This window comes from Equus caballus, chromosome 26, assembly GCF_041296265.1.
Source record: "Equus caballus isolate H_3958 breed thoroughbred chromosome 26, TB-T2T, whole genome shotgun sequence".
Taxonomy (NCBI): Eukaryota; Metazoa; Chordata; class Mammalia; order Perissodactyla; family Equidae; genus Equus; species Equus caballus.
The window spans coordinates 44,090,064-44,116,877 of NC_091709.1; the positions used below are offsets into that span (position 1 = coordinate 44,090,064).

Sequence of the window (26,814 nt, forward strand, 5' to 3'; positions counted from 1 at the left end):
GCAACAAACACTAAAGTGAACTCTTAAAAAAAATAGTCAAATAAATGATTAACGTAACAAATTGGCTAAAAAAGGAAAAGTACCCTGTTTCAGTAATTACAAGTGTGAGCAAAACTTAAGGTCCTCAAAAAGATCACCTCCATGTCGGTGGTACTCAAGATAGAAGAATCAATGGTCTTACTCAAGGCGGTTTAGCGACGGATGCTGTACGCCCACACTGTCTTGTGTGACAGCCACTGGCCACAGGTGGCTATTTGCACTTCAATTAATTATCATTAAATGCAATTAGACAAAGTTATGTAAATTCAAGTGCTCAACAGTCGCACGGGGCCAGTGGCTACTGTACTGGACAGCGCAGATGTACAACACTGTCATCACTGCGGAAAGCTCTATTGGGCAACATTGACATTGGCCCTTTGGTCTGAGGACAGGAACACTGGGCTCACATTTCAGCTGAGAATAAAGGCATTCGGAAAAGGTCACCAGTGTTCTCCAGTCAAAACAAACCAATAGGCTGTCGGTCAGAGTGTGAGCCAAAAGTTGTATCAAGTTTCAGAGGACAGCACCAGATGCCACCATTGCAGCAGTCCTATGCAGAGCACAGCCCGAGGCCCAGGCGCTCCTGGGAGCTTTCCTCGGAAGAAAGGTGGAGAGGGGAGGAGAAGGCATTTAAACAGACCCTCCAAGCCCCTCAGCCTAGACAGAAGGCCGCCCAGGCTGGAGAGGTATAGTGTGTAGGGAGGGACACCTGTACACACAGGTGCACTTGGGCTTCTGGAAGTCAAGCAGGGCAAGAAGTTCAGCTTCTGGAGTCAGACAGACCAGAGCTGCCCCAGCTCATCGGGGCTCAAAGCCACACCTTCATTTGGTTATCCCATTCTACAAGCTCCGCAGTCTGTTCTCAAACTGTAACAGGCTTGGGAATCACCCGGGGCGCCTGATGACCCGTTTCCCGGCCCCAGCACCTGAGATGCTGATTCTGTTGGGCAAGAGGGAGGGATCTGCCATTCTCACAGGCTCACAGGTGAGGCCAAGGCCACTTGTCTGAGCAGAGCCACATGCCGCCCGAACCACCTTATCAGAACTTGGCCTCAGATGATTATGTCTTCCCATGGGCAAGGTGGAGTCGCAGAGGCAGCTCCCACAGGGGAAATTTCGAACAACCAATTGGACCCGTTAGCTAAGGACAGATTCTTCCTTTGAGCGACTTCCCTGTATGTCATTAAACCTAAGATAAAATAATTTGCCTGGTGAGCTAAGGGATATTAAATTCGGTATCTTAACCCCTCGTTCAGTGTGGCAGTCTGCCCAGCTCTCACTGTCCACTAGCACGTGGGCAGTGGGAAGCCCCGACTTGACCTTCGGTGGACAGGCATTTGTCAGCAGCCTCGGGTCAGTCCAGACCTTGGTCCTGGTTTTCAATCGCTGCTGTCGTTGAGTTTAATTATAACTTGCTATTCATTTACCTTCCTCATTATCAACGTAGTCTGTTGTTGATTCGGCCCTGCAGTTTCGAGTGTCAACTATTTGCATCACAGGTTGTTGACCTTCAGTTCTTAAACCCAAACTTTAAGATGCATATGTATTACATGAGCAGAGGCAGCTGATGGAGAGAAGGAAGGATGGACGAGCCACTTTTGAAGGGTGAGGGAGGCAGAGGCAAGCATTGGGGCAGAATTACGAGAGTCATAGCTCTCGGTCAGAGCGGGCAAGGTCTGGGGAGGGGCAGACGTAGTACCGGTATCATTCATCTCGATTATTTATGATGTGGTGGTGGGCACAGGGAAATTCACTTCAATATTAATCTTTAACTGCACAAGTTGTATTTACATGTACGCATATCTCACAAAATCAAATAAAAACATTATCAATGAAAATGTTCATCGGTACAGCCACTGTCCTGGTTCCAGCACTGGTTGCACAAGTCCACTGGTGTCCCAATTGTACCCAGGCAGCTCTTAACACTTAAACTAGCCAGCATGAAAAGCTGAGAGGGGGTCTGGAGAGGAAGGAGACCAAATGCAAAGAAGAGATGAATGAGAGGGTAAGAAAGATGCGGGATCGAAGGACACACAAGCTCCACAAGATTGTTAGAGCCAAGAGAAATGCTGCAGACGCTTCTGGGCGATAAGCACACCGGCCACTTCATCCACGAGCCACAAAACACTCACTGAGCGTCTGCAACATGGCTTGCTGTATCTGGGCAACCGTATGGCAAAGAAAGCTTCGATCGTTTACCCTGCATCGGGAGCTTACCGTTTATTCAAGATGCTACATCAATACACCACACAGGCAAGAAATAGTACAGAGAGGCCTGGCTTGAAAGACCACCGTGGGCGGTTCAGGCAAAGCTGGTAACTGGAGAGTTAACGGAAGAGGGAAGGTCTTTGCAGCCCGGAGGTCCTGGCGAGGCCCTGGACAGGAGGTGAGACCCGGCGCCCAATAGCCTTGACCCGGATGCAGGAGAAGAGAAAGACAAGCTAAGACAGACCAGCCCCAGCAGATGAGGATAACCAGTGACAGAGTTGGTGTGAACAGAGAGCCCACTAGAGAAGGCAGACCCCAAACTCGAGTTCCATTATAGGAAATAATGCAAAAAGGGTCCTACTCAAGGTGCACACTGTCTCCGATAAGAGTTTGGGCTGCGTGTGGTTGACGGGTGTCGAAGCCTGCGTCAGAACCCTCGGGGAGTACCGGGGTACCGTGGGTGGGTAGTACTCGGCCTCATACGCTCCGTAGGCACCAGGGGCCACAGGGGGCTGCCGGGAATAGAAGCTTTCTGGTTGGTATCCATGGTTTTCGTAGTAAGGTCCAACACCTGGTGGTGATCCCTAGACAATTCAAAAGAAGATGAATAATGTAAAATCCTAATTACCCTAAAGGTTCAACATCCATCCCATCACACTCAGACAAGACAGTGAAATGGTGCTCCTGCTTCTTCAGGGCGCCTATAATCATGCCAAACACTGAACTTAACCTGGAATAAAAACCAGCCAGAATTTTCAATTAGTTGTCAATAGATTTTGTTTTTGTTTGTTTGTTTACTATTCACTGCTTAAAATAAAGAAAAAGGAAATGAGTGACTTGGAGATCTAATTAAAAAATTAAAGGAAAAATGTGTACAAGTCTGGGAATGAGTCATTACTGTCTACCTTGGGAATGGGGGTGCAAAGTTATGAACCAGCGATATCACAATTATAACGAGAATAGCAACAGCTAACATTTGAGAACTCACGTGCTGCCGGGCGTCTGCATTCAGGCCCTCTTTGAAACCTGATGGAACCCCCTAAGACGGTAGAGGGATGACTTATAAGCCCGTCTTGCAGAGAGGAACGTGAGGCATAGAGGCTAAGAAATTTAGCTACAGGATCATCCATACACGTTATTCTGAAAATTCCATTTCTATCTCCTCTTCCCTTAGGGAGCTGTATCATCATTTACTCACCGTCTCTTATTAACAGACAACTAAATGGTCTACCCTCGGGGGCTGCTAGCATTCTGTGGCAATGAGTATCCTTATACGGCACGTGCATTTTTGTGAAAAGTGTGTAGATTTCTGTATTTACATCCCCGTGAGAGGAAGTTCTAGATCCATTGGTGGATACTGCTCCAGCCATAGCATTTTATTCCCAGCTCCAAACTTCGGCTGGTTTCTGTCTTCTTAGAATGCCCTTCTCCTCATCCTCTTTCTACTTAAAAATTGCTGTTTCAAGGCCTACTTCTGCAAGACCCACCCCCACCAGGCCACTGTAGGCCCCACCAGCCTGTGACCTTCTCCTCAATTGCCACTGGCTGGGCCACTCTGGGGAGCCGCATTTGTCCTCTTGCCAGCGTCTGAGGTCCCCATGCAAAACTTCTTCCCACTCTTTAGTTTCTGCCACCTGTTTCTTGTTGATTGCAACCTCAGAGGGGAGCAGCGTTCTGAGCAGAGGCAACTTAATGCTGAGAATTGTAAATGGGGCCTCCAGGGAAGGTGATTAGCAGGCAGTGAGCAAACGCGGGCTCCCAGAGTTAACCTCTGCTTAATAAATCACCAGTGTCCTCCTCCAAAAGTCCAAAGATTCTAACTCTAAGCCAGAGCAATAGCCGGAAAAGGAAAACCGAACGTAATCTTTAATCTAAACGGGGTACCAGAGGTAAAAAAAGGAGCACACATGGCTGACCTCTATCTGAGACACCTCAGAACATGCCACCCCACCTAGGAAAGGCTGCAGCAAGTTGCTTGTCCCGGTGAACTCCTGCGCAGCAGATTTGAAATTGAAAACGGATCCAGTGAAAATAAGCACCAGTAACAAATAAAGGGTGGAGAAAGCAAAAGGTGTATTTTTCAGATAGAGAACATTTTTGTTATTAACCACAACTCTTTACTGAAGGCACTTATTCCCAGGAATAAACTGAATCTGTGGGGCCGGCCACGTGGCCGAGTGGTTAAGTTTGCCTGCTCCCCTTTGGTGGCCCAGGGTTTCGCCAGTTCGGATCCTGGGTGCAGACATGGCACGGCTCATCAGGCCATGCTGAGGTGGCATCCCATATGCCACAACTAGAAGGACCCAGGACTAAAATATACAACTATGTACTGGGGGGGGGGATTTGGGGAGAAAAAGAAAAAAGAATGCTGAATCCGTGAGATACGATGGGAACAAAGATACTGCACCTTTCCCCAAAGTGCAGTGGGGGTGTTTCCAGGCAGAGGGATGGTCAGCCCAGTGCCTCATTCAATCACGACCCACCCCAGTTCATTAGGAAGCTAGGCTGCACAATGGTCTGCTGGCCGATGGTAACCCGCACACTCTTTCTTCCCAAGGATTTACTCCCCTTAACAACATCCTGCCTCTATCTGTCCCCACGCCTCGCCCTCATCCCCTGCCCACCCCCGCTGTCAGAGCAGGAGGAGACCAGGCCGAGGTGAGAATGCACCTCTCCCCACCTGCAACCAACAGCTCTGAGACTCAGCTGTGCAAACGCTGGGTGGCCGCACTCTGCCCCCTTCTTCCCACCTGTAACCTGGAGATGCCTTGACCAACATCCACAGGGTGCACACATTCCCTGCAGGCAGCTCTGAAAATGCTGACCTGCGCGCACCTCGGGCAATAGAAGGAACAAGGGAAGAAAAGGCCAGGACAGTGATAATTAACCACTTACTGAGTTTAAGGCCATGCCGACTGGATCAGCAGCATCAGGTAATGGCAGGTATTTGGAAGGTTGGAGATGACCTAGAAGAAAGAATGGCCAGGCTGTAAAATTTCTATACCAGTTAGTTATTAGAAGATAAATCGAGAAAGAACTAGAAGGCATTCTAGGCGAGAGGTGCCTCTCTCCAGAACAAAGCACTGCTTGGCCTGTTGACCTTGGCCTTCACCTTCTCCACGTTTCCCCACAGCTGTTCACAGGAGATGATGAGAGCCCTGCTACAGGGTGACACTGAGGAAGCAATCAGTGCCTGGCATCGGTAAGCGCTACGTCTATCTCTGTTAAATACAAGTGATCCTAAATCCAATGAAAGTTGAACAGCCCGCCGGGGAGCGAGGGGGCTGACGCGTGGCATCTACAGATTTGCAGATTTGCATCTGGGCAGTGCTCCCGAGCTACCACCCGCTCTGAAAAACCAGCGGAGCAGCAGTGGAGCCAGCTCCGGCACCCCCCTGCCTTTCTATCTCCTAAGCATAACGATGATTTGACCCATTGAACTTAAAAAAAAAGCTCAAAACATTAAATTGCTATAAATCAAAATGTTGAGTCCAGCTTTTTAATCTTGGGAAACCTCATTGAGCAGGTCACAATAAAACCGCACAGGATCATTTATTTACTCTTTGTGTAAAGATAAAATGTAAGAACCACTCCTATTGATAGCTTTGAGATCTCTCAAGTTACAAAGAAAAAGTCAACACCTTTCCGGGTATGAGGAAAGAAAACTGACCAGTATACAGGTGGGAGGGGTCACCCTATAGAATATGTTTAACATTTCAACCTTTAAGTGATATGATTATCACACATTAATATAGCTTTTCTACGTCCGCTCTTTAAAGAGGGAGGGTCCTGAGATCAACATCCTCCACCGCCCTCCAGTCTAAGCGGGGGGGAAAACTCAGCACCTTCCTCGGATTACTTTCAAAAGCGTCCTTCCCCAGCAGACATTCTCGCCTCTCTGGTTTCTCTGCTCTCAATGGCAGCGACTCCCTGGGCCTCTGAGCTATCTCACCAGTTATAAGTTTGGTTGAAGTTTCAGGAAATGAAAATTCGATCCTACTGGCGGCTTTCCCAGCTTAAGAGCCCTCTGAAGGGAGTGACGGATCGGAGCTCGAAATCCATGCTTCCTGTTCATTCAAGATCCCTAACAGTGAGAGACAAGGAAGCTGGGAAAAGAAGGGCTGCAGGTGGCCACGGCCATGAATTGGCCATAAAAGCCACAGGACCCAGATGTAATCACAGCATAATCCGTTCTCATCCAGCGATCCCACGACCCACAAAACCTGAGAACCAGAAACGCCAACTGCGTGAAGATGGGCTATGGAATAAAAGACAAGAGTGGACCGCCTATAATCCTCCCTGGCTGCAAAGAAAGGAAGGAGGAGAGGTTCCACTCTAGAAATGGATCTGAAAGGAGACGCACTGCTCTCCAGGAGGATGAAGATGCCACGCTCGGTCCGGTCCACCTTCGGGACAGGCATTTCCAAGCCCACACAAGATAGTCCATCTTTTTGGTTTCTGAAAGGAGCAATACAGAACTTAGATGGCGAGAGACAACACTGTTTCTCGAATGTCCTTTCCTGTCATTTAAAGGCACGGATGATTGTTCTCCATTCTGGAAAGCCAGATATAATAAAGCACTTTTCCTTTAAGTGACAAAAGAGTAAACATTCAAGGAAGTTCCTAAACCCCCATTTGTTCTCGGCCAGCTCCTGGTCCAACCTCGTCCCCTTGAGTCACCCCACAGAACGAGGCTGTTTTGGTCCACTCTGGGCTTTCCTTTCAGAGAGCTGAGTCATGCCTCGAGTCACCTGCAGAACAGGATGACCCCGTGGTGTCCTATCTGCATCCCATGCATAATGAACTATTTCCAAACAGAAACAGTCTCTTCTTGGAGTGTCTTTCCGCTGGAGATCTCAGAACACAATTGCTGGAGATTTATTTTGAAAACCACCAAACCAGTGCAAATGAGGTCTGTCTCACAGACACTGACTCCCATCTCGGGGGTCAGGGGTGTTCCCTAGAATGAAGGCTCCACAGACTTCTCCATGCACCCCCATTCATGCATGTGCTCCTTCAGCGAGCCCCACTGGGTGCCTTCGAGATGCTAGAGGTGTGACAGGCCGACGAGGCCCCATCTTCCTTGACCAAAAGATTCTGCACCCCTTCTTCAAACTCCAAAGCAAGCAACACCAATAGACACTTCGTACCCAGTGAATAAATGATCAGTGAGAACCTCTGGTGCCTCACCCTCTGCATAAACTCCCATTATATGAAAAGCTGCTCTCGTCTCCTGCTGAGGATAGAACGCACCGTCAGAGGAAGGTTAACAGGCCGTGGTGGATGTAAGGAACCGTTCACCATCAACAAGCATAAGACAGTCAGACAAGTGGCATGCGCAGTAACTGACACATGAATGAAAGAGAGAGAGGGAGAGAGATCACCTCAGGAGAGGAATTGCCCACAGCATCCAAGTCTCTTTTTCTATGAATGCCTCATTGTCCCAACGAGATCACAAACTTTGTAGGGCAGGAATTGGGTCTGGTCTCTTTTTATTTTTTTAAATCTAGCTTTGTATCTCACAAAGAAAGTGTTCCAATATTTTTTGAATTCCAAAGGCCAAATGAGTAAGACGAAATTTAAGAGGGAGCGAGAGAGAGAGAGAGCTGGAAAGTCTGCACCTGGACAAATCCAGCCACCAAGTTGAGGATGTGGGTGACCTCACAGGTCCAGATGCACAAAACTGACAGCACATCTAACCTGGCAGGCGGGCCAGAGAGGCCCCTGGGTCCCTCCAGAAGGGAGGAGTCCTTGATACCAAGCAAAGGCCACTGGTGAAGGTTTAAAGACCTCGGCCAAGTCGATCTGTGAAATAAGGGTAATAAATGAATAGGGTAGTTGCAGGAATTAAGGGTGAGTTTCCTGCAGTGTGCCCAACACGTGAGCACTCAGTAATAACACAGTGATCGCAGCTAAGATTTACCCTCCAGAGCCTAAGGGACTGCTACGTGGAAAAGGGCCTCAGCTTCGTCTCTGCAAATCCAAAGGACGAAACCAGGATCAAAACGGACAGAAAGAGCAGAAAGGCAGCTTTAACTCAACCCAAGGAAACCAAGTTTCCAGCAAAGAAAAAGTTTAACACGGACCGGGTTGCCTTGGGAAGAACAGAATTACTCAAACCGAAAAATGTTTGATTCAATACGTGAAGATCGTTTTCTCAAGCACATTCCAGAACAAAACTGGGCTTTAGCCATTAGGCCAGACATGATGGTGTTTTATTTTCCGCGGTCAGAACCTCGAAGAATGAACTCTGAACCGGTCATCCCTAGAAAACACAGGCTCCGGCTCGCCCTGAGTTCAGATTTGGGGCTCAGATGAGGTCAGGTGCCAGGAAGCGTCCCTGGAAAGCAACGACCTTGGAGGGACTCTGACACTGGGTCTGTTGCCACAAGCAAACAAGCAACCACAAAGCCTGGCTTAGTTTCATCTTCCCAGGCAGCTCTCACTTGTCAATATTTTTCTCATCCCCTGCTCGACGACCATGGCCTCTCTTCTCGGTCCTGCCGCCCTCCAGCTCCCAGTTCTTCCGTCTGTTCCACCCTCGCACGGACTTCCAGACTTCAGGCGCCACAGCCGCAGACACATGGTGCCCGTCACACATGCCCTGGTTGCTTCTCACATTTCTGCGCCCTCACCCACTCCCCCACACCGCCCCCCCAGGGATGCCTCTGTACCCACAAACAAAAACCTGGAGTCTTCACCCAGAGCAAGGCCTTCCTCCTTCTCCCTGACTCACTTCTAACAAGAGTGAAAAGCACATCTTTGAGTCACTTCCTTCCCAGAGTCCACACTGTTTACAATCCAAGGGACTGTCCCCCGCCCCGAGAAGATGGGTGTCTTGCCTTTCTCCCTAGATACCTCTACAGCTGACTCGGATGCCTTCCACTTGTCTCAGTTCCTCTTCTTCTGACCACTGTCCAGAGGCCAGGACAAACCAAGTCCCGGGTCAGCTCTTCTTCCTTCCTGACCTCAAGTTCCACTTCCAGATTGTCCCCCAGAACCTGGGATGTGCTCAGCGGAGCCCTCTGCTACTCCCTGAGATTCCACGTGCGGTTGGGGCCAGGATAGTCAACGGCACGGGGGCAGTGACGGCCCCCTTCCCTACACCCAGGCCCATGCCCCTGGGGGCTTGCAAGCCAGGGCTCCCCCAGATGGCCTTCAGGGCTCCCCAACACCAAACCAGGAAGGGACTCACCAACTCAGATCTCAGCGCTCAGGTATGGCATGCCCGTGCACCCCATCCCCAGAGGCCACCTGGGGGTCCCTGGCAGGCGCCCTGGAAAGCAAGGAGGGGCCAGGAAGAGAGACAAGGGCTCAGCAATTGTGGGCAGTGGGACCACCCAGGGGGATCCAGAGCAGTGGGAGCAGCAGAGGGTGGGAAGGTGCGTGGGGCCTTGATGCCCCTTCTCTTGGCTAGGACTCTTTCCCGTGCTTCCAGGCTCCTCCTCCACCCTCCTCAGCAGCAGGGTCAACTTCGGTGGCTAAATTGACTCAGACATCTTTCCTTTCTGCTTGCAAGCCCAAGGCTTAGATTTGATCCCTGGTTCCCAAATCCGGAGTTTTCTGGAGGGCTTACAAAAATAGACTTCCCCAGCCCCACCCCCAGAATCGGATGCAGCAACTGGAACCAGGGCAACGACCCCTTATCAAGACAAGGGTCCCTGGGGGCTCCTGCGACAGGTTTAGGAGGAAAAGAGTGAGAGCCACCAGCCTGGAGTCCTGGCTCACACTTCCTGGTAGACCCACACCATAGGCTGGGCCCAGAGTAGGGGCCAGCACACATATGATGACGACGATTATTACTGGCATAATGCACTTCATCGTCCACAGGCTACAGGACATTTCTCCAGTGTCTTGTCCCTCAATGCCCCCATCTCTCAGGGAGGTCAGTCCTCCACACCGCCCCACTGAGACCTCCCTGGCACTCTCGTCCAGGTCACATCGGGTGGGGGCAGCACAGAGCCCAGGTGGGGCTGCTGGCAGGGGCTCCACTGTCAGGTTAGGGAGGAACTAGCCTGGCCCAGGAGCAAGCCCCCTTCCCAGGAGGATCCCCGGCTGTTCTCAGCTTCCCTCTCTCCCTCTCCCCACTGGTAACAGTCTATGCCCCTGACATTCAAACCTCCCGGAGGAGCCACGGAGGAAGGAGAGGGGGCAAACACCACGTCCCAAAGCCCCACGGAGCCCAGCGGTCTGCTTTCATCCCCAGTTCTCCCCACAGGTTACAGGACCGTGGGCAAGCTGCCACGCTTCTCTGCCTCAGTTTCCTTACAATTGAGTTAAATACATTATTAAGAACTTGACACAACACCTGGCTGGAAGAAAGTGCCACATCCACATTTGCTGTTATGATAATACCACTGTGGACAAATTTGCTGCTACAGTTAAGGTGAGGGAGCCCAGGGCCGAGCCACCAAGGGTTGGAGGCGGCAGAGCTCTAAGGTGGCTCCAGCCACCACATAACCTTGACAGGCGGCGGCTGACCTTGGGGGTATTAATAAGACAGAAGTTGCTGGGAACCAAACAGATGTCCAAGCTAAGAACAGAGGCCCATGCTGCTCACCAGTTGATATTTTCTAAAAAACAGACTGAGGTGTTGAATGACCTTTCTGTAAGCAGAGGGCCCTGTCCATGGGGATGCCCCCAACTCTTGCGTCTAGGGTGTGCTTGCTCCAGCTGCCCTCATCTGTCCAGTAAGTTCTGCTGGTCGGCAGAGGCAGGGCGCACGTCTGGTAAAGCTGGGACACTGGTGGGCAGCACCCCCATGCCTTCCTGGGGGCTCGCCATCACCTAGCGCACCAGCCTCCCTTCACTTCACTCACAGTTGCAGCGCGCAGGAGCTTGGGCACCACCAGGTTCCTCCGCCTCGGGGGAAACTCTGCGCCACACTGCCAGCCCCCACGTTTTGTCCAGGGGAGGTTGGCTCCATCCTCACTATCTGGAGGACCTTCTCCGACCTCCCAGGCTAAGTCAACAATCCTCCCCTCACTTTAGGTTTTCTAAACACCTTGGAACTCCACTTCGCAGCCTTTGTAATTTTCCATTATTTGGTTGGCTCTCGAAGGCTGTGAGCGCGCCAGGACGGCGAGGATCAGCGCGTGCCCGTGTGCCCCTTATCTTAGCCCAGGTCTACCGCACGAGTTTGAATGAGGGGTGCTCAACCTCGAGGCCCAGCCCTGGGTGACCCCGGCCCACCAGGCAAACCTTGGGTCTCCGAGGTATCCTTTCCCCCCCAAACGAGCCACTAGGATTCCTCTTGACCAGGCCCGCCGCCTGTGCGTTCCAAACGGGATTCGGATCACCGCGCAGCGCTCTCGGGCGGGGTGGGCCCTCAGCCGCACGGGCTCGGGGCTCTGGGCGCGCAAACGCCCGGGCACGAGCCAGAGCCAGCGGCCACCCGCAACCAGGCCCTCCGGAGCATAGACGCCTGAACTTTCGGGCGGTAAGGCACGTCTTCCTCAGGGCCTGTGGGCCCGCGGGCAGGGCGCCCACTGCCAGGCTGGTGCGCCCAGCCACCGTCCCGAGTCCAGCCAGACGGCATGCGGTGGACGGAAGTGCCCGGGAGCCCAACCTTGCTGCCGACAGGGAGCGCGTGCCCAGGACAAGGACCGCTCCTCCTGGCCGGTTCCTGCAGGTGCCCGGTGCCCAGGCGGCCCGGCGCTGATCGCCACTGCCGGGGCTAGGGCTGCGGGCAGTCCCTCCCCGGGGCCGCCGAGCCATTCGCGCCTCTCCCGGGGGCCCTCCAGGAGCCTGTCCCCGCCGTCCCCGCCGCTCCAGCCCTATCTCTCCCGGCATCTCAGCGAGTTTCCAGTTTCTCCCCACTTAGGGAGGGAACCAAGAAGCAGAAGGAGTTCAGGTAACACTCTGAGGCTGCAGAGATTTTCCCGAAACAAAGAAGGGATCGACAACCCTCCTTCTTCCTCATTCCCAAAGGGAAAAGGTGCACCCTTGGTCCCCAGCTCTGGGCCATAGAGGACAGGTGGACCAGGAGCCGGCTCCGGCCGAGAAGACCCACCCCGAGGGTCGCCAAGGCACCCTCTTCTCCGACCAATTGGCCAGGGACTCGCAGGGCAAACTTCCCCATCCAGGGGGCCAGCGGGGCGGCCAGTGCCTCGGAACGGCGCACCAACGGGCCCCTGGCGCGCGACACCCTCCCAGCCCCCACGGAGGCCACTTTGCCTGGCTCAGCCCCGCGCGTCCGGAGGACCCACCTGCCGCGCTTGCGCTGCTCACACCTGGCTTCTCCTCCCAGGGGCGCTTAGGTCGTTCCCGGCGCCCAGGTCCTCCCTCTCGCGCCCGGGACCCTCACCCCGGACCCCGCACAGAGAAGCGGCCGCGCGCCGCTTACCTGCAGCACTCCGGGGCCTGGCGCTCCCCGCTCCTCGCCCTTCCTCTTCCTTCTCTTTCTCCTCTTCGGCCTCTTACCGAGCTCGCGCCTTCCTCTTCCCCCCCGCAGGAGTTCCCGACCCTCCCCTGCTCTCGCTTTAATCCCGGGAGGCGGTGTCCGAGTGCTCAGGGCGACACCCCCAAGCGTTAGTCCCGGGTCACCTCGAGGAGGGGGAGGGGCTGGGCGAGGCGGAGGCAGGGGCCGCGGGAGGAGGAGTTTCCCCAGGGAAAGCCCGGCACGCGCACCTGACCCCCGCCCACGGTGGGACCCGGAGGGAACTCGGGGCATTCCCCGGGCCTCGTCCCCTGGTGGGCAGTTTAGGGCTGGGAAGGAGGGCGTCTCCCTCCCCACATCTCCTGCTCCGCGCCCGTCGAGGTTACTTCGCGGTCAGAGGACTGAGTTTGGATTAAGGAGGGGGATTTTGGGAAGCGCTGATGGAGTCCGCGTGTGAGCCCCATGAGGTGCTGCGTTCCGAGCCCCTGTCGGCGCCCAACCCGGCTCTGGCCCCCCGGGACCTCCATAACTTCTATGCCCAAGGCGAGGACCCAGGAGTCGGCTCCCGGGACCGATGGCCCAGGCACTAGAGCCAGAGGACGCCCCGCCGCGCGCTGAGGACCCTCCCCAGTCCTCCTGTGCGCCCTTTCTCTGCCCTCAGGTCCAGTCCCCCCTGCCTCGGAACGTCCCCAGGAGCGGCGTGAGAACTTCTTACCCACTAAAGGCAAGGGACAGGGGTGAGGAAAAGGGGTGAGAGAAACTTTAGTCCAGAAGCCTGGCTTTCCCCCTGTCCTTAAGAAGCTCTTTCCAATGCCGTCTGCACTACACAAATTGCTAACGTGGATGGCTTTACACCCAGGTGGAGGCAGAAGAAAGCCTAATTCGTTCTGAGTCCCGTGCTGCTTTGGCTCAGCGCTCCTTCCTGGGCGGGTCTTCCTGGGAGCTGGACCATCCTAGGAAGTTCTTCCGTCCTCTCTTCTGGCTCCCACCCTTAGATCCACGACAGGGGAACCCCCGGGAATATGTGTTGGTCCTACCCATCTCTCAAATGTGAGTGCTGTCCAGGTTGTCTCTAGTAGAAGACCCTTGAGGACCATCTCCAGCAAATGGGTCGGGTCGGGATGTCTTCTGCTAGCGACTCACTTATTTCTGTTTTGAAGAATGTCTTGGGAGCCCTCTAGGAATGACATCGCCGTTCCACCAAACCCCTAATGTTCACCTCCCCACCAGGTAGGATGTGTGGCTTGACATTCAGCCCTCTTGTAGATGGCTATTCTCAACATTCATTTCCCCTTCTCTTGGCAACTTTCTGGAATTTTTGTTGCTGTATACACACCTCCCAGGAGCGGACCACCAGCTTGGGGAGCCAGCGCCATCCAAGTGCTAGAGGGGGGCATGTGGTCAGTCTCTGGCTCGGCGGCTTAATTTCACTCTCTGCCCGAATTCTGGCTTCAGGGATGAACACCCAACCCACTTCTGCCCAGTGAGTGGAAGAGAGGTTCCTACCTCCATGGTGGGCGATATTTTCTTACCCTTCTAAGGGAGTTTCCAGAGACCCTCTTCCTTGTGCTTGGAGGAGGAAGAAGTAAGCCGTCCCAGGAATTGCAGATAGCCGTTTTCCATCACCAGGGAGCTAATGCCAGGATAAAGATAGCCCCTCCATCCAAAACCACCGCATAGAGATGACGAGAAGCCCAATTTCTGACGGCATCATTGAGCCCCTGAATCAAGCCATCTTTGAAGTTAAGCCTCCGTTACCACTGTTTTCACAAATACAAGTGGAAAATCAGAATTGTGTACCGAGGGGAGAGGCTGTGATCCAAAGAAAACAAAACAATATTATTATATATTAAAAATATGCGGTAAAGTTCTGTTCATAGCAGTATGACTGGCTAAGTATCCTGAAATAATGTTCACACTGCAAAACAGCCAAAAAGGCTTGTAAAGTATATATCGTCGATATCTTTCCAAATTACAGCTGAATTTGCAAGAAAACTTGGGCAATTCTCAGACACAAAAGTGAAGTGGGTGCATCTATCCAGGGAAGTAAGGAAGGAGTCAAACTGACAGGCACCCTGAAATCGTCCAGCTGCTTCTAGTAGTGCGGAGTTTTGTGGGTGGGAGGGGGATGGAGAAGCAAGCCGAGGGCTTCAGAAGGTGGCGATTGGCTAGGCTACCGCCACGTTGAGTCAGCATCCAAAAAGCTCTATTTTCAGGAAAAGAATGAATTTTTTTTTTTTTTTTTAGTTTATATCCACCCCACTGAAGGGTGATGACCAGTCAGCTTGTCTATATCTTAGTCTTGGCTCTCAATGGAGGAGGAAAACTCTCCTGAGAATTGATAGCTACAAGCAAGCCCTCATGTGAGAATTTAGGTTTTGAACCCAAATTCCCACTGCCTTTGTGATGAGAAAAATGTCAAGCCAAGAATGTAATCTAAAAGTGGTCCCAGATGGGTAACGCCCCAAGCCTAAGGCAGAAGCAAGCTCAAATCCTCTCTAGGGGAATGTGGCTTATGACGGTTAATTGTACGTGCCAACTCGACTGGGCCCCGATAGCTGGTAAAACATTAATTCTGGGTGTGTTTGTGAAGGTGGCTCAGGAAGACTTAGTGTTTAAGTCAATAGTCTGGTAAGAAAGACCTGCCCTCATCAGAGTGGATGGGCATCATCCAATCCTTTGAGGGCCTGAGTAGAACAAAAAGACAGAGGAAGGTGAATTGCTCTCTGCCTGACCTGGGACATCCATCTTCTCCTGCCCCCCAACACCCATGCTCCTGGTTCCCAGACCTTTGAACTCACACTAAGTTACACCGCTGGCTTTCCTGGGTCTCCAGCTTGCAGATGGCATATTGTGGGGCTTCTTGGCCTCCACAATCATGTGAGCCAATTCCTATAATAAACAAATACACACACACATTTATATATATATGTATATCCTGCTGGTTCTGTTTCCTCTGGAGAATCCTGACTAGTACACCCTTCAGTTCAGGAAAAACTCCCACACGGTGACAATTAAAATGAGCTTTAGGGGGCCGGCCTGGTGGCGCAGCGATTAAGTCCACACATTCCACTTCTTGGCAGCCCAGGGTTCACCAGTTCCAACCCCAGGTACAGACATGGCATCGCTTGGCGAGCCATGCTGTGGTAGGCATCCCACATATAAAGTAGAGGAAGATGGTCACGATGTGAGCTCAGGGCCACTCTTCCTCAGCAAAAAGAGGAGAATTGGCAGTAGTTAGCTCATGGCTAATCTTCCTCAAGAAAAAAAAGTAAGCTTTAACTTAATTAAAAACAGTTAAAATAAGAAATTATTTAAAAAGTAAACAGGAACAACAAACTATAGAATCAGACCATAGATACTGGCATTATTAGATGCAGATGACAGAATAAGTATGTTTGCTATGTTAAAAAAATAAAAGCGAGAATCTAAAAATGAATAAGAAGGGAAGATTGTTTAAAATTACCTAGCAGAATTAGGGGGAAATACTAAAAAGAACTTCTAGAAACAAACAAACAAACAATGTAAATTTTCAATAGCTGAAAAGGGAATCAGTGATGTGGAATATAGATCTGAAGAAATTATGCACAATGCACATAGAGGAACAAAGTCATTTTTTTAAACATGAAAAAGAAGCTAAGTGATATGGACAGTAGAGTAAAAAGATTTAAAAATATGTCTAATTAGACCTCCAAAATGTGATAATAGAGAGAACAAGGTGGAAGTAAGGTATGAAGCAATAATGATTGCAAATTTTCCAAAAGTGATAAAAGTCGCAAATCCTTAGATTATTAAAACACAACAAATTCCAAGCAGAAATAAGAGGAATCCATAGTTAAACATAATATAGCAAAATTGTAGAACTCCTAAAATAAAGATCTAAAAAACATCCTGAAACAAAAAACTTAGCCCCCAAATAAAAGCAGAATATGGTGAAATAAAATATTCACGGTTGAGAAAAAGTGACTTTCAACCTAGAATTTTATATCCTGTAAAAATATCCTTCACAGCAGAGGGAAAAACGTTTCCAGGCAAATCAAGACAGTGTTGACCACAACAAAGAAACTCGAAAAGGCTGTCGTTTCAAGAAGAAGAAAAATAACCCCAGAAAGAAAGTCTGACATGTGAGAGGAAGTGGTGAGTCAAGGAAATGATAAAAATATGGGTAAATATAAACAAGTATTGACAGCATAAAATAACGCTACCAATAATGTTTAACTTGTAAAGGTAAAGAACCCACAACGTCAACAAAAAGTAGAACTAAAATATTGGAAAATAATAGCACATAGACCTACTATTATCCAAGTGGGCAGAACAGAATTAAAGGACTATAATGATCGTGCTCTTCTGGAGGAGAATAAACACATTGAGCAACTGTAGACTTTGTTGAGTATGCTTGTTAAAAGGGTAATTAAAGGAAGAATGAGGGGCTGGCCCCGTGGCTGTGTGGCTGAGTTGGAGTGCTCCACTTTGGTGGCCCAGGGTTTCGCTGGTTCGGATCCTGGGCGCAGACATGGAATCACTCGTCAGGCCACATTGAGGCAGCGTCCCACATGCCACAATTAGAAGGACCCACAACTAAGATATACAACTAGGTATTGGGGGGATTTGGGGAGAAAAAGCAAAAAAAGAAGATTGGCAACAATTGTTAGCTCAGGTGCCAATCTATAAAAAAAAAAAAAAAGAATTAAAATAGAGTGTAAATTGATAGTGTCCAAACCAAAGAAGAAAAAATCAGATAAAGGAGAAAAACTCCATGAAACCAAACAAAATAAGGAAAAAAAGGATGAAGGGAGGAACAGGAGTAAAACTGAACACAGAAAAAAATAAGACAAATAAAAATCTCAAAATATCAATGTAGAAATATATACAAATACATCAGTAATCATAATACATGTAAATGCTCCAAACTGTCTGGTTAATATGAATGGATTCTTTTTAAAAGCATAGATCATCCAATTGTCTAGTTTTTTAAGGCAGCCATATGCTATATGTGTGATAGACATATGTAAAAGTAAGCTGGTTTGGTTATATTAATATGGACAAAATAAACTTCAGAATAAAAGGCTTTACTGAGAATAAGGAGAGTCATTTATAATGACGTAATAAACAAATCACTTGGAAAATATAACAGCTGTGAATTTGAATATTCCTAACAGCATAGTCTCCAAAATGTATAAAGGAAACATTTATAGAATTACGAGTAGATGTCTACAAGTCTACCATCATCTCTCTTAGTCATGAGAGGTCAAGCAAGCAAACAAACAAACAAAATCAGTAAAAATATAGAAGATTTGAAAAACACAATGAGCAAACATTGTTAATGGGCATATATAAACGCCTCCACCAAATGATTGGCCAGATGGCTTTCCAGGTTAATTCTTAGAAACGGTTAAGCAACACATTATTCCGGTCTTTCAAAAATTCTCCAACTCACCCATGCCTAAACCAGCAAAGATAGTTCAAGGAAAAATTACAAGCCAATCTAATTCGTGAATATAAATGTGAAATCCTAAGCAAATATTAGGAAATGAATCCAACAATATTTTTAAAATATTATGACCAATTTGGGTTTATCACAAGACTAATATTGTTTTAACATTAGAAAAGCTATCAGTATAGTTCAACACAGTAACATATTAAAACAAAAAAATCATGAAACCATCTTAATATATTTAAAAAGATCAATAAAATTCAACACAAGTCCACGATAAAAGTCCTTTGCAAAGATGAAGTAAAAGGAAACTTTCTTACCAGATAAAAGATATCTAAAAATCTTGAAAAATATCATCCTTAATGGTGACATGGACAGGATTACTGGTAGCATCACTTCTACTCAACACTGTACTGAATGTTTCAGCCAGGGTTGCAGATGAGAAAAAGAAATTAAACTAAGGAGAATTACAAAGCAAGAGATAAGTCAGTCATTATTTGAAGATGATATGACTGTGTACCTTCAAAACCTCAAAGAATCAAGAGAAAAGCATTAGAATTATTAAGAAAGTTTAGCTATCTACATTTGATAGATACAGAGGCAGTATACAAAAATAATTTGCATGCTCCTACCACCAACTGACCAGTGGAAATGCAATTTTGGGGGGTTTTCTTCAGTTTTATTGGGAAATGCAATTTTTAAATGTATCGTTTACTGTGTTGTTGGTGGTGTAGTTCTGTAGGAGAATGTCATTCGTAGAAAAGGCCTGTGGAAATAGCCAGGGGTGAAGTGTCATGACGTCTGCAACTTAATTTCAAATGGCTCATCAAGATAAAACCGTATATGGGAAAACGTTCATACCTGTCGGGTCTGGGAGAAGGTTGTACATCCATTCATTGTACTAATCTTTGATATTTTCTGCATCTTTGAAATACATTAGCTGGTTAAGCCCCCAGTCTGTTGTGCTTTGTTACAGCATCGCGAGACAGCGTCCTTCTCTGGTCTGTGGTCTTCAAACTTCAGCATCAGCTGTGAAGACGAGAGCCTCACAAAGACTGGTCAGGTAGCTCCCTCAGCTGCACGGGGTCAAATCTCCTAACCAACCCCTTTAAAAATACACAGACGCACATCATTACAGTACGCAGAACACAGAACAAGTGAGTGCGTGCTCCAACATGGATGCACCTCGAGGACATTATGCAGAGTGAAATAAGCCAGTCACAAAAGGACAAATCCTCTATGATTCCACTCATGTGAGATGCTTAGACCCGTCAAATTCACAGAGACAGGAGGAGATGGGGGGGCGCCCGGGGGCTGGGGGAGGAGGAATGGAGACAGTGTTCAATGGAGACAGAGTTTCACTCGGGGAGGATGGAGAGTTCTGGAAATGGATGGTGGGGATGGTTGCACAACAATGCAATCGTGCTTAATGCCACTGAACTGTGCACTTAAAAAATGGTTAAAAGCGTAAATTCTATATAATATATATTTTACCACCCAAAAACCTGGAACCAAAAATGAGACATATACCAGATTGGAAAAATTAGTTACTCAGTACCATGTATGGCCAAAATTGGATGGTGCAAATTGGTATAACTACTCTGAAAACCTTTTTGGTATTGTGCAGTAATGTTAAAGATGCGCAAAACTTTCCCCCAGAAATTCCACTCCTAAATACGTGCCCTAAAGAAACTCTTGCGATGTGCCCAGAAACTTCCACAAGAATGTTCACAGAAACACTATTTCTATTGCAAAAAACCTGGGAAAAAAAGCAATCGTGGCAGAAAAGTCCTGTTTGTTCCTTCTAATAGGAAAAGAGATAAATATGTTGTGGTATATTCATATGATGGAATACAATACAGCAATGAAAATGGGTCGACCACAGCTATCCCCATTACCATGGATGAATCTTCCAAACTGCTGAGCAAAAAAGTAAGTTGCAGAGGGACACGTACAGATGATTCCATTTATTCAGAATTCTAAACTTTCGACATCAATTACTATGCTGTCTAGAGGTCTACACATATATAGTAAAGCTGTGAAAAAGAGACAGAAATGGATAAGCACAAAATTTAGTATTGTGGTTTCCCCGATGGGAATGGATGGGGGTGCAATGGGAGGAGGATGCAAACTGGGGGAACTGGACGTAATGGTGTCCGTGACAATCTATTTCTTAACCTGGACAGTGACTACATAGGAGTTCGCTTTACTTTTTCTTTATACCTTCTTTTTGCATTATATATTCTGTTGTGTGTATGGGATATTTCATCACTTAAAAAATGACGTATGTATAACCAGTAAACTAACTGGTTTTAAAATGCGTGTACCTGAAAACTAGTCCCTTGATGGGAGTAATTCATATTCTTCCAGTAATTAGACAATCTTTGGCCCCACACTGCTTAAGATGCGGAAGGTAATTCGATACTTTAGTTTTGAGGTTAACCAGCTCCAGGAGTCCCACAGATGCCCACAGTCAGAAGGAGCAAAAGAGAATTAACAAGTCCCTTGAAGGCAGGATTCAGAGAATTTATTCCTAGCCAAGATGACGTAGGAGTGTTCCGCGCTTTCATTTTAAGAAGCCGTTTGAAACCATCTCTGAGTGGGCTCAGGGCCTCGGGGGTGCCCTTACGAGATGGACGAGACCCCGTAGCCAAATGTCCCTGCTGGGACCGAGGGTCCTCCGTGGTCCTCTTCATGCAATCGCCACGCTTCAGCAAGCCCTCTGGGTGGATTCAGATCCCGGCTGTTTAAACAAGGAAAACATTTTCAATATTTATTTTTTTTCATGGTTGAAGCAAGTTATAAGGCTTGGTTCCAAGGCTCAGCATGTCCCGGGCCTCTGGCTCTGTAAAAATAACAATTACCTTTTATTAAACATTTACTGTGCCAGTCACCACGCTTGAGTTTAAACAACCTCATTGAGAGATGGGTACATTGATTTCCCCATTTTACAGCTGAGGACTGGGGCTCCGGGCGGGCTGCCTGGGTCACACAGGAGGGTCCGAGACCAGGGCTGGGTCTCTGGGCTCGGCCGTCTCATGGACAGCTGGGCTGGAACTGGGCACCAGGGCTCTCGGCACCAGGACTTGGGAAAGGTCCCCTGCAGAGAGGCTGTTCTGCTCCTGGTCTGTCCCCAGGGACCAGTCTGATAGGCCCCTTGGCTCCAGACAGAGGGCAGCATTTGCAGGGGGACAGGCATGCCGGGGGGTGTGGGGAGGGCCAACAGGAGCTGGCAGTGAGGGAGGACCACTCTGGCCTCCTGCTCCCCTCTCGCGACTTCCTCCAACGCCCTGAGTCCCGTGCATCCGACCTCGTCCTCCTCCACGGGAGATGCCCCATGGAGAGGGACCTCGGACAGGTGCTGGCTGTTGTGCCCTCTCCAAGATCAGCCGTCTCCTTAAGCCTGGCTCTGGAGGCCAAGTTATAGCTTTGTCCCCAACCCACTCGATTCATAACGATGGAGGGAGAGCAGGGTAATTGCCAGAAAACTTCCGCTCGCAAAGGAGGAGGAGCGGAAGCAGCACACGGTGGTCACCTGGCCTTCCCTCACACCCCGTCCAGCAGGCAGCACCGGGACTCCCTGCCCCACTGTCCTGAGGGGTCCTGGTGGCCCCAGCTCTGCCCTCGGCCGACTTGGTCCGGTCAGGGGTGGAGGGAGTACAGCCTTGTCTGTGCCAGCCAGGGCTTCTCTGGCCGTGCAGTCTCCAGGTCCATGGCAGGCTGCCCGGGGGCTGGTTTCTGTCCCCAGAGCTCTGGTCAGACAAGATCCCAGCCGCCCGACTCAGGCCTGGGCCAGTGGGCTCTTACCAGCCAGTGCCCTGTCACAGAGAGCGAACGGTACTCAGAAGAGGTCCCCCGCCTCCCTGGAGACCCCCACAGCCCGTCCCAGCCAGGGCAGGGGGACACACTATGCGCTAGCCTTTTACGATTTTCTGCCTTTTTTCTTGCTTAGTGTTCTTTCTCCTCTAGAGATGATGAATTCCTGAGCCAAAAGGCTCATTCGTCAGCCACGCTGTTTCCCTCTAACAGGGGTGAAGGGACCACGATGGAACCTGTGCCTCCAAGAACGCGGGCTCTTCCATTAGCTAGCTGCCCACCAAACGAACACCAGCCTTCGGCACTAATGCACCACCGCACCCACCACCTGAGTCCTAACCCCAGCCCCTCGTTACCCCCCATGCGGACCTACAAAACTCCCTAGTTGCCCTGGAGGGAGCCGCCCCTCCATCCCCCGGGCTCCCCCTGTTCCAATTTGGGACAACTGAGAAGGGCCCCCCCTCAGAGCCGGAGCTCCCCAGGCGGTGGCTGAGGCCTCTGTGGTGACCGCACCACAGCTCAGAGCTTCCTCTGCCCAGCTCTGCCTCCTCACTCCCCAAAGGACTGACCCCGCTTCACACTCCAGAGACCTCCTGCCTCCCAGGGACCCTGACACAGGACGGAAGTTACTGCCCGTCTCACGCCCTCCTCCTTTGTAGAGGCTCACAGAGATGGAGTTGGGATTAAATGAGTTACCACATATAAAAGGTTTAGAAAAGGGTTACTAGTACCCAGTTATTACCATTCCTACTGGTGGTACTAGTACTCAGCACAACCCCCCTCCTAAAACATGACCCGTCGCAGCTCCAGCAGAACGCCCAGCCTGACTCCGACCCACATCCTTCAGGTGACCTATTCTAGACCTTCAGGAGGGCACCCAGGCTCCAGGAACCATAAATTAAAGCTAATTTAATATAAATTAGTTATATTAAATGGTTCGCTTCCTGCACATGCGACTTAATCCATTCTAGAATTCTCCTCTGGATGGATGAATCATCAACCTCACCCTGGTGACTTCAAACCCTGTCTCTTGTCAAACCATGTTCGTATTTCAGAGCATCCATGACGGTTGTCACCAGATCCCCCAGTACCTGCCCTTCCCCAGGAACCAAATGGGTTGTGTTCCCTCTGCCTTATTGAATGGAACACTTTTTTTCACCATGTCAAGACTAATTTTCTTGACGTTGCTGGATGCCAACATTTTTAGACAATAAAGGCAGTGTCATTGGGCCAGTGCTAGGCATATATGGGCACATGCCACACCCTTTAAACTGTGTAAGAGATGCAGCGCCAGCTCTAACAGTAACAAATTCTTGTTAACAAACTGTGCTAAAGGTCAGCCTCCAGAGTTATATTTCGAGCCCACATCCTGGGCTTTCTGAAAAGCACCCCTTTGAATGAAAGGTTACATAAGTCAGGACTGGTGAGGCACAAAGGGGCTACTTTGCAAGGTGGGATGGCTGTCCCGAATCCATTCAAGCTTCATGCTTTCTAGGAGAGCAAGGCCCAGCAGCCCTGCAGCTCTTCCTGTCCCATGGGGACTCTGCTCCCAGGGGCTGGGAGTTCCCTGGACCAGGGGTATGTCTGAGGTCAAGCCGGCAGCCTCGGCAAGGTGAAGGAGGAGGCAGGCAGCACGTGGCTCTGGTGTGGGACAGAGAGAACATAAAGGAGCAGCTTTTCCTGGCTCCCCCCTCCCCCCCCCCCACACACACACAGGGAGACCTGTAACCTAACTTTGCACGGGCTCAGAGGAGCTGGAGGAGCAGCACGGGGTAGGGTAGGTCCCATGGGGCATGGAGGAGATGCCTGGGGTGGGGGCCAAGTGGGGCAGGCACAGGCAGGTCTCAATGCTCTCCCTTGTCCACCTCTGCTTGGGGCCATTTTGCAGAGGGCATGCAAGATTTCACTGGTAGAGCATATGTTGCTGCTTGAAAACATTTGCAGGTGGGCTGGGTCAGACCTTGGAGACCTCCAAGACCCATTCGAAGAGTTTGGTCAGGCCTCAGTGCAGGCGCATTCTTGCGGGTTTAAGAGGGGAGATGAGATGAATTTGCTCCTCGGGTTTCTGCCTCCTTCCTTCTGCCTGCACAGCAGGTAGGGCGACGGGAGCACGGGGCAAGGTGCTCAGCGTGGTTGTGGTCGGACGCCCAGGGCACTAATTTTAAGCTTCATTTGGGTAGCAAATAATCTTCTACTTCTATTTTTAGCACTTTATTAAAATGTATTTCTAAATGAGTAGCACAGTTTTTATCATTTGTTTCAGAATGAATGTTACCTACGCTCTATCAAGTGCAGATGAAATACTGTATTAAGAAATGCAGTTGTATTTCTTGGAAACTTCCTCTGAGGCAATGCGCCCCCCTGAACCCCTCAGGGGAGCCCTGGGTCTTTGCCCTCCTGCCACCCCCACCCAACCAAGACAAGTCTTTTCAGTGGTGTCAATGATCTGGATAATTTTTTTCCTTGAAAAAAGAACAATTAGAAATATTATTCCATTCATCATAAGTTCTGAAAAATGTAAAATTCAAAGTTGTTTCACAACTATTTCTCATCATAAAATGTATTTTTTTTTTCTTGCTTATACATGATTGGTTTTTTCTGGCTGAAATTCCACGCAAGCAACTTTTTTTCAAACAAGGTTAAGCCAGCTTGCTGGTCTTACGGATGCCCCCAAGCCTCAACAGCCAGACCTTGGTAGTGCTGTTGAATTTACCACCACACCCCCATCCCCTCCCGCCCCCCAAACCCTGAGGCTCTGGGTCAGGAAGTCAACTTAGGGAGCTGCACCTGTCTTCTGTTTTTTAAATGGCAAGGTTCCTAAAATCCTTCAGTCTCTTTCTTCCCAGAGAAACACAACGTCCATCCGGTGAGAGCCTGCGCAGAATGTAAGCGAGGGAGCAGCTCTGCTGGGATGGGGGCGACGCACTGCAGAGCTTAACAAGAATGACTCGGGGGTGGCCGGCAGCTTGCAGTGACCTCACTGGTCCTCCTTCCGTTTCATCAGGCACGAGGATGCTCCCCATTGCGACTGTCCTTGACTGTCACCGCCAATGTCCACTCAAGAAATGACTGTAACAGATCAATAAGCAGCATAGTTCATCTTGACCTGACTGTCTCTAGTTCAATTTATTTGGGATGTATGACGTGCTAAGTACAATTTAAATATACACACACGTGCCTATATGTACATACATGTGCACGTGCACATCCATGTGTGTGCATATATACTCTATGTATATGTATGTGTCTATATATATTTTTTTAAGATTCAAATACCCAGAATTCCCTTTTTTCCCTGATTTTTAGGAACCATACCTGCTTTAGTGACTATCCTTCAAAAAATAAGAACTGAAACCACCCATGCGCCGATACCGAAAACAGCTCACTGTTTTCCACTATCTTCATTGGCATGACTTTATTATTTCAGAGGCCAGGCAATGACTCACCATTTATTACAGAAACCTCAAAAAAAGCCCACTCCCGCTTCAGGGGAAAGCGTCAATAGTTTACACCCTAAGACTCTTTGAATCTTTTGCCTCAAACTCCTTGCCTGGCTGCTTCCAAAATGCCGGCTGGCTGTCGTGGAACGATCCACAGCCGATCCTAACCAACCCCTCCCCACGCCCAGCCCTCTGCCCCCTAAAAGCCCCTCCTTAACCCCAAATTCCAGGCCCCAGCATATCCCGCCTGGCCCCCTCTCCCAGATACTGCCAACCCAGCCTTATCGCCATGACTAATAAACTGGCTTTGTCATGGTGTGTCATCGGTTAGCTGGGGAGCCTGCACCTGAAAACAAGGGATCAATTTTAATGTCAACAAGACAGTGATAAATTACTCAGCAAAGCTAACAAAGGAAATAAGGCAGTGGTCATGTCCCCAGTTGTAAATCCTGGATACAAAATGGCTACTGTAAAACAGGAAATTATTCTGCTCTAGAGAAGGAAGAGGACAAAAATCAACCTTCTCCCTTACCGACGATGTCCTTCAAACAGGACTGCTCACGGGCAACAGTGGTTCCCAGGAGCCCCAGGCAGTGCTCTGGGATGGACTGGAGGTCACCCCAAGGGCGGGCTCTGGGTGCTGGGGTGGAAGTGGGAGCACTAACCTGCCCAAAGGCTAAGGGAGAAGATGTTCAGAACCGCGCTCTGACGGCGGAGCCTGGGGTCCTCCAGAGACCCCTCAGCTCAGAGTACTCAGATTCTCCTTCCACTTCACCTCTAATTACCTCTGCAGTCTCATAGGCAAATGGCTCAACTTTTCTGAGAACTAATCTCTTTATCCCTAAAATAGGCATAATAACCTATATCTGGATCAGGCAGGATTAAATTTGCCAATGAATGCGGAGAGACTTTGAAAACTAGAAAGCGCTGGGCAAATAGCAAGGTATCATCTTTCCCAAGGAGTGGAGAATTCAGACAACTCTCAAACCAATCTTGGCCTGGCATGGGCTGGACAGAGACATCCATACCTGGGGATGTCACGTGTGGCTGTGCAGGTTGTGTACTGCACAACTCTAGGGGGAGCTTTTCACATTTGCGGATGTGAGGGATGTGTATAATAATTAACATGACAGTTTTCCAGCAGATGCCAGAAAATGTCTTGAGGAAAGGGTGATTTATTCTAGTTTATATGAAAGTGCTGAACAAGCTCTGGGAGAGGCTGCCTGTTCCTGCTCTATCTTGTAAGATACGAGATCTAACCCTGGGGCACTGCTCTCCTATGCTTGGTTGTAAAATTGAATCACAGTTTTGTGTCTTAATTGTTCTTTGACTTAAACATATGGCTAGAGGCCAGAGGCAGAAGCATCAATCACTTTTAAAAATGTGTCAAGCCACATTAGATTGATCTAGAACGAAGTTCTTAATTGGTTGCAGTGGCCAAACCAGGGGCAACATGTCTTACTAGAAACACACAGAATTTGAAAAACATTTGAACCAAC

The 26,814-nt window shown here is 49.3% G+C and overlaps 1 protein-coding gene and 1 long non-coding RNA gene across 6 annotated transcripts in view; one reads left to right on the top strand and one right to left on the bottom strand.

Moving 5' to 3' along the window:
• TMPRSS2 (transmembrane serine protease 2) overlaps window positions 1–12,821 on the bottom strand; it is a 33,393-nt gene extending 20,572 nt beyond the window's left edge. For 2 of the 5 annotated variants that reach the window (XM_070252589.1, XM_005606160.4), the window contains exons 1-3: window positions 12,593–12,821; window positions 5,143–5,213; window positions 2,609–2,831 (exon numbers count right to left, since the gene is read on the bottom strand). In XM_070252589.1, coding sequence (XP_070108690.1) covers window positions 2,609–2,831; window positions 5,143–5,157 — 238 coding nt within the window. In that variant the 5' untranslated portion in view covers window positions 5,158–5,213; window positions 12,593–12,821. Of the gene's footprint in view, window positions 1–2,608; window positions 2,832–5,142; window positions 5,214–9,442; window positions 9,519–12,259; window positions 12,416–12,592 lie in introns of those variants that run through there. The other 3 variants (XM_070252590.1, XM_014736385.3, XM_023630207.2) reach the window with 2 other exon arrangements.
• Window positions 11,592–24,980, top strand: LOC102149405 (uncharacterized). The gene is made up of 4 exons (XR_289578.4): window positions 11,592–12,100; window positions 19,036–19,122; window positions 19,871–19,991; window positions 24,722–24,980. It is a non-coding gene; the product is annotated as an uncharacterized lncRNA (long non-coding RNA).
• The last annotated feature ends 1,834 nt before the right edge of the window (window positions 24,981–26,814 follow it).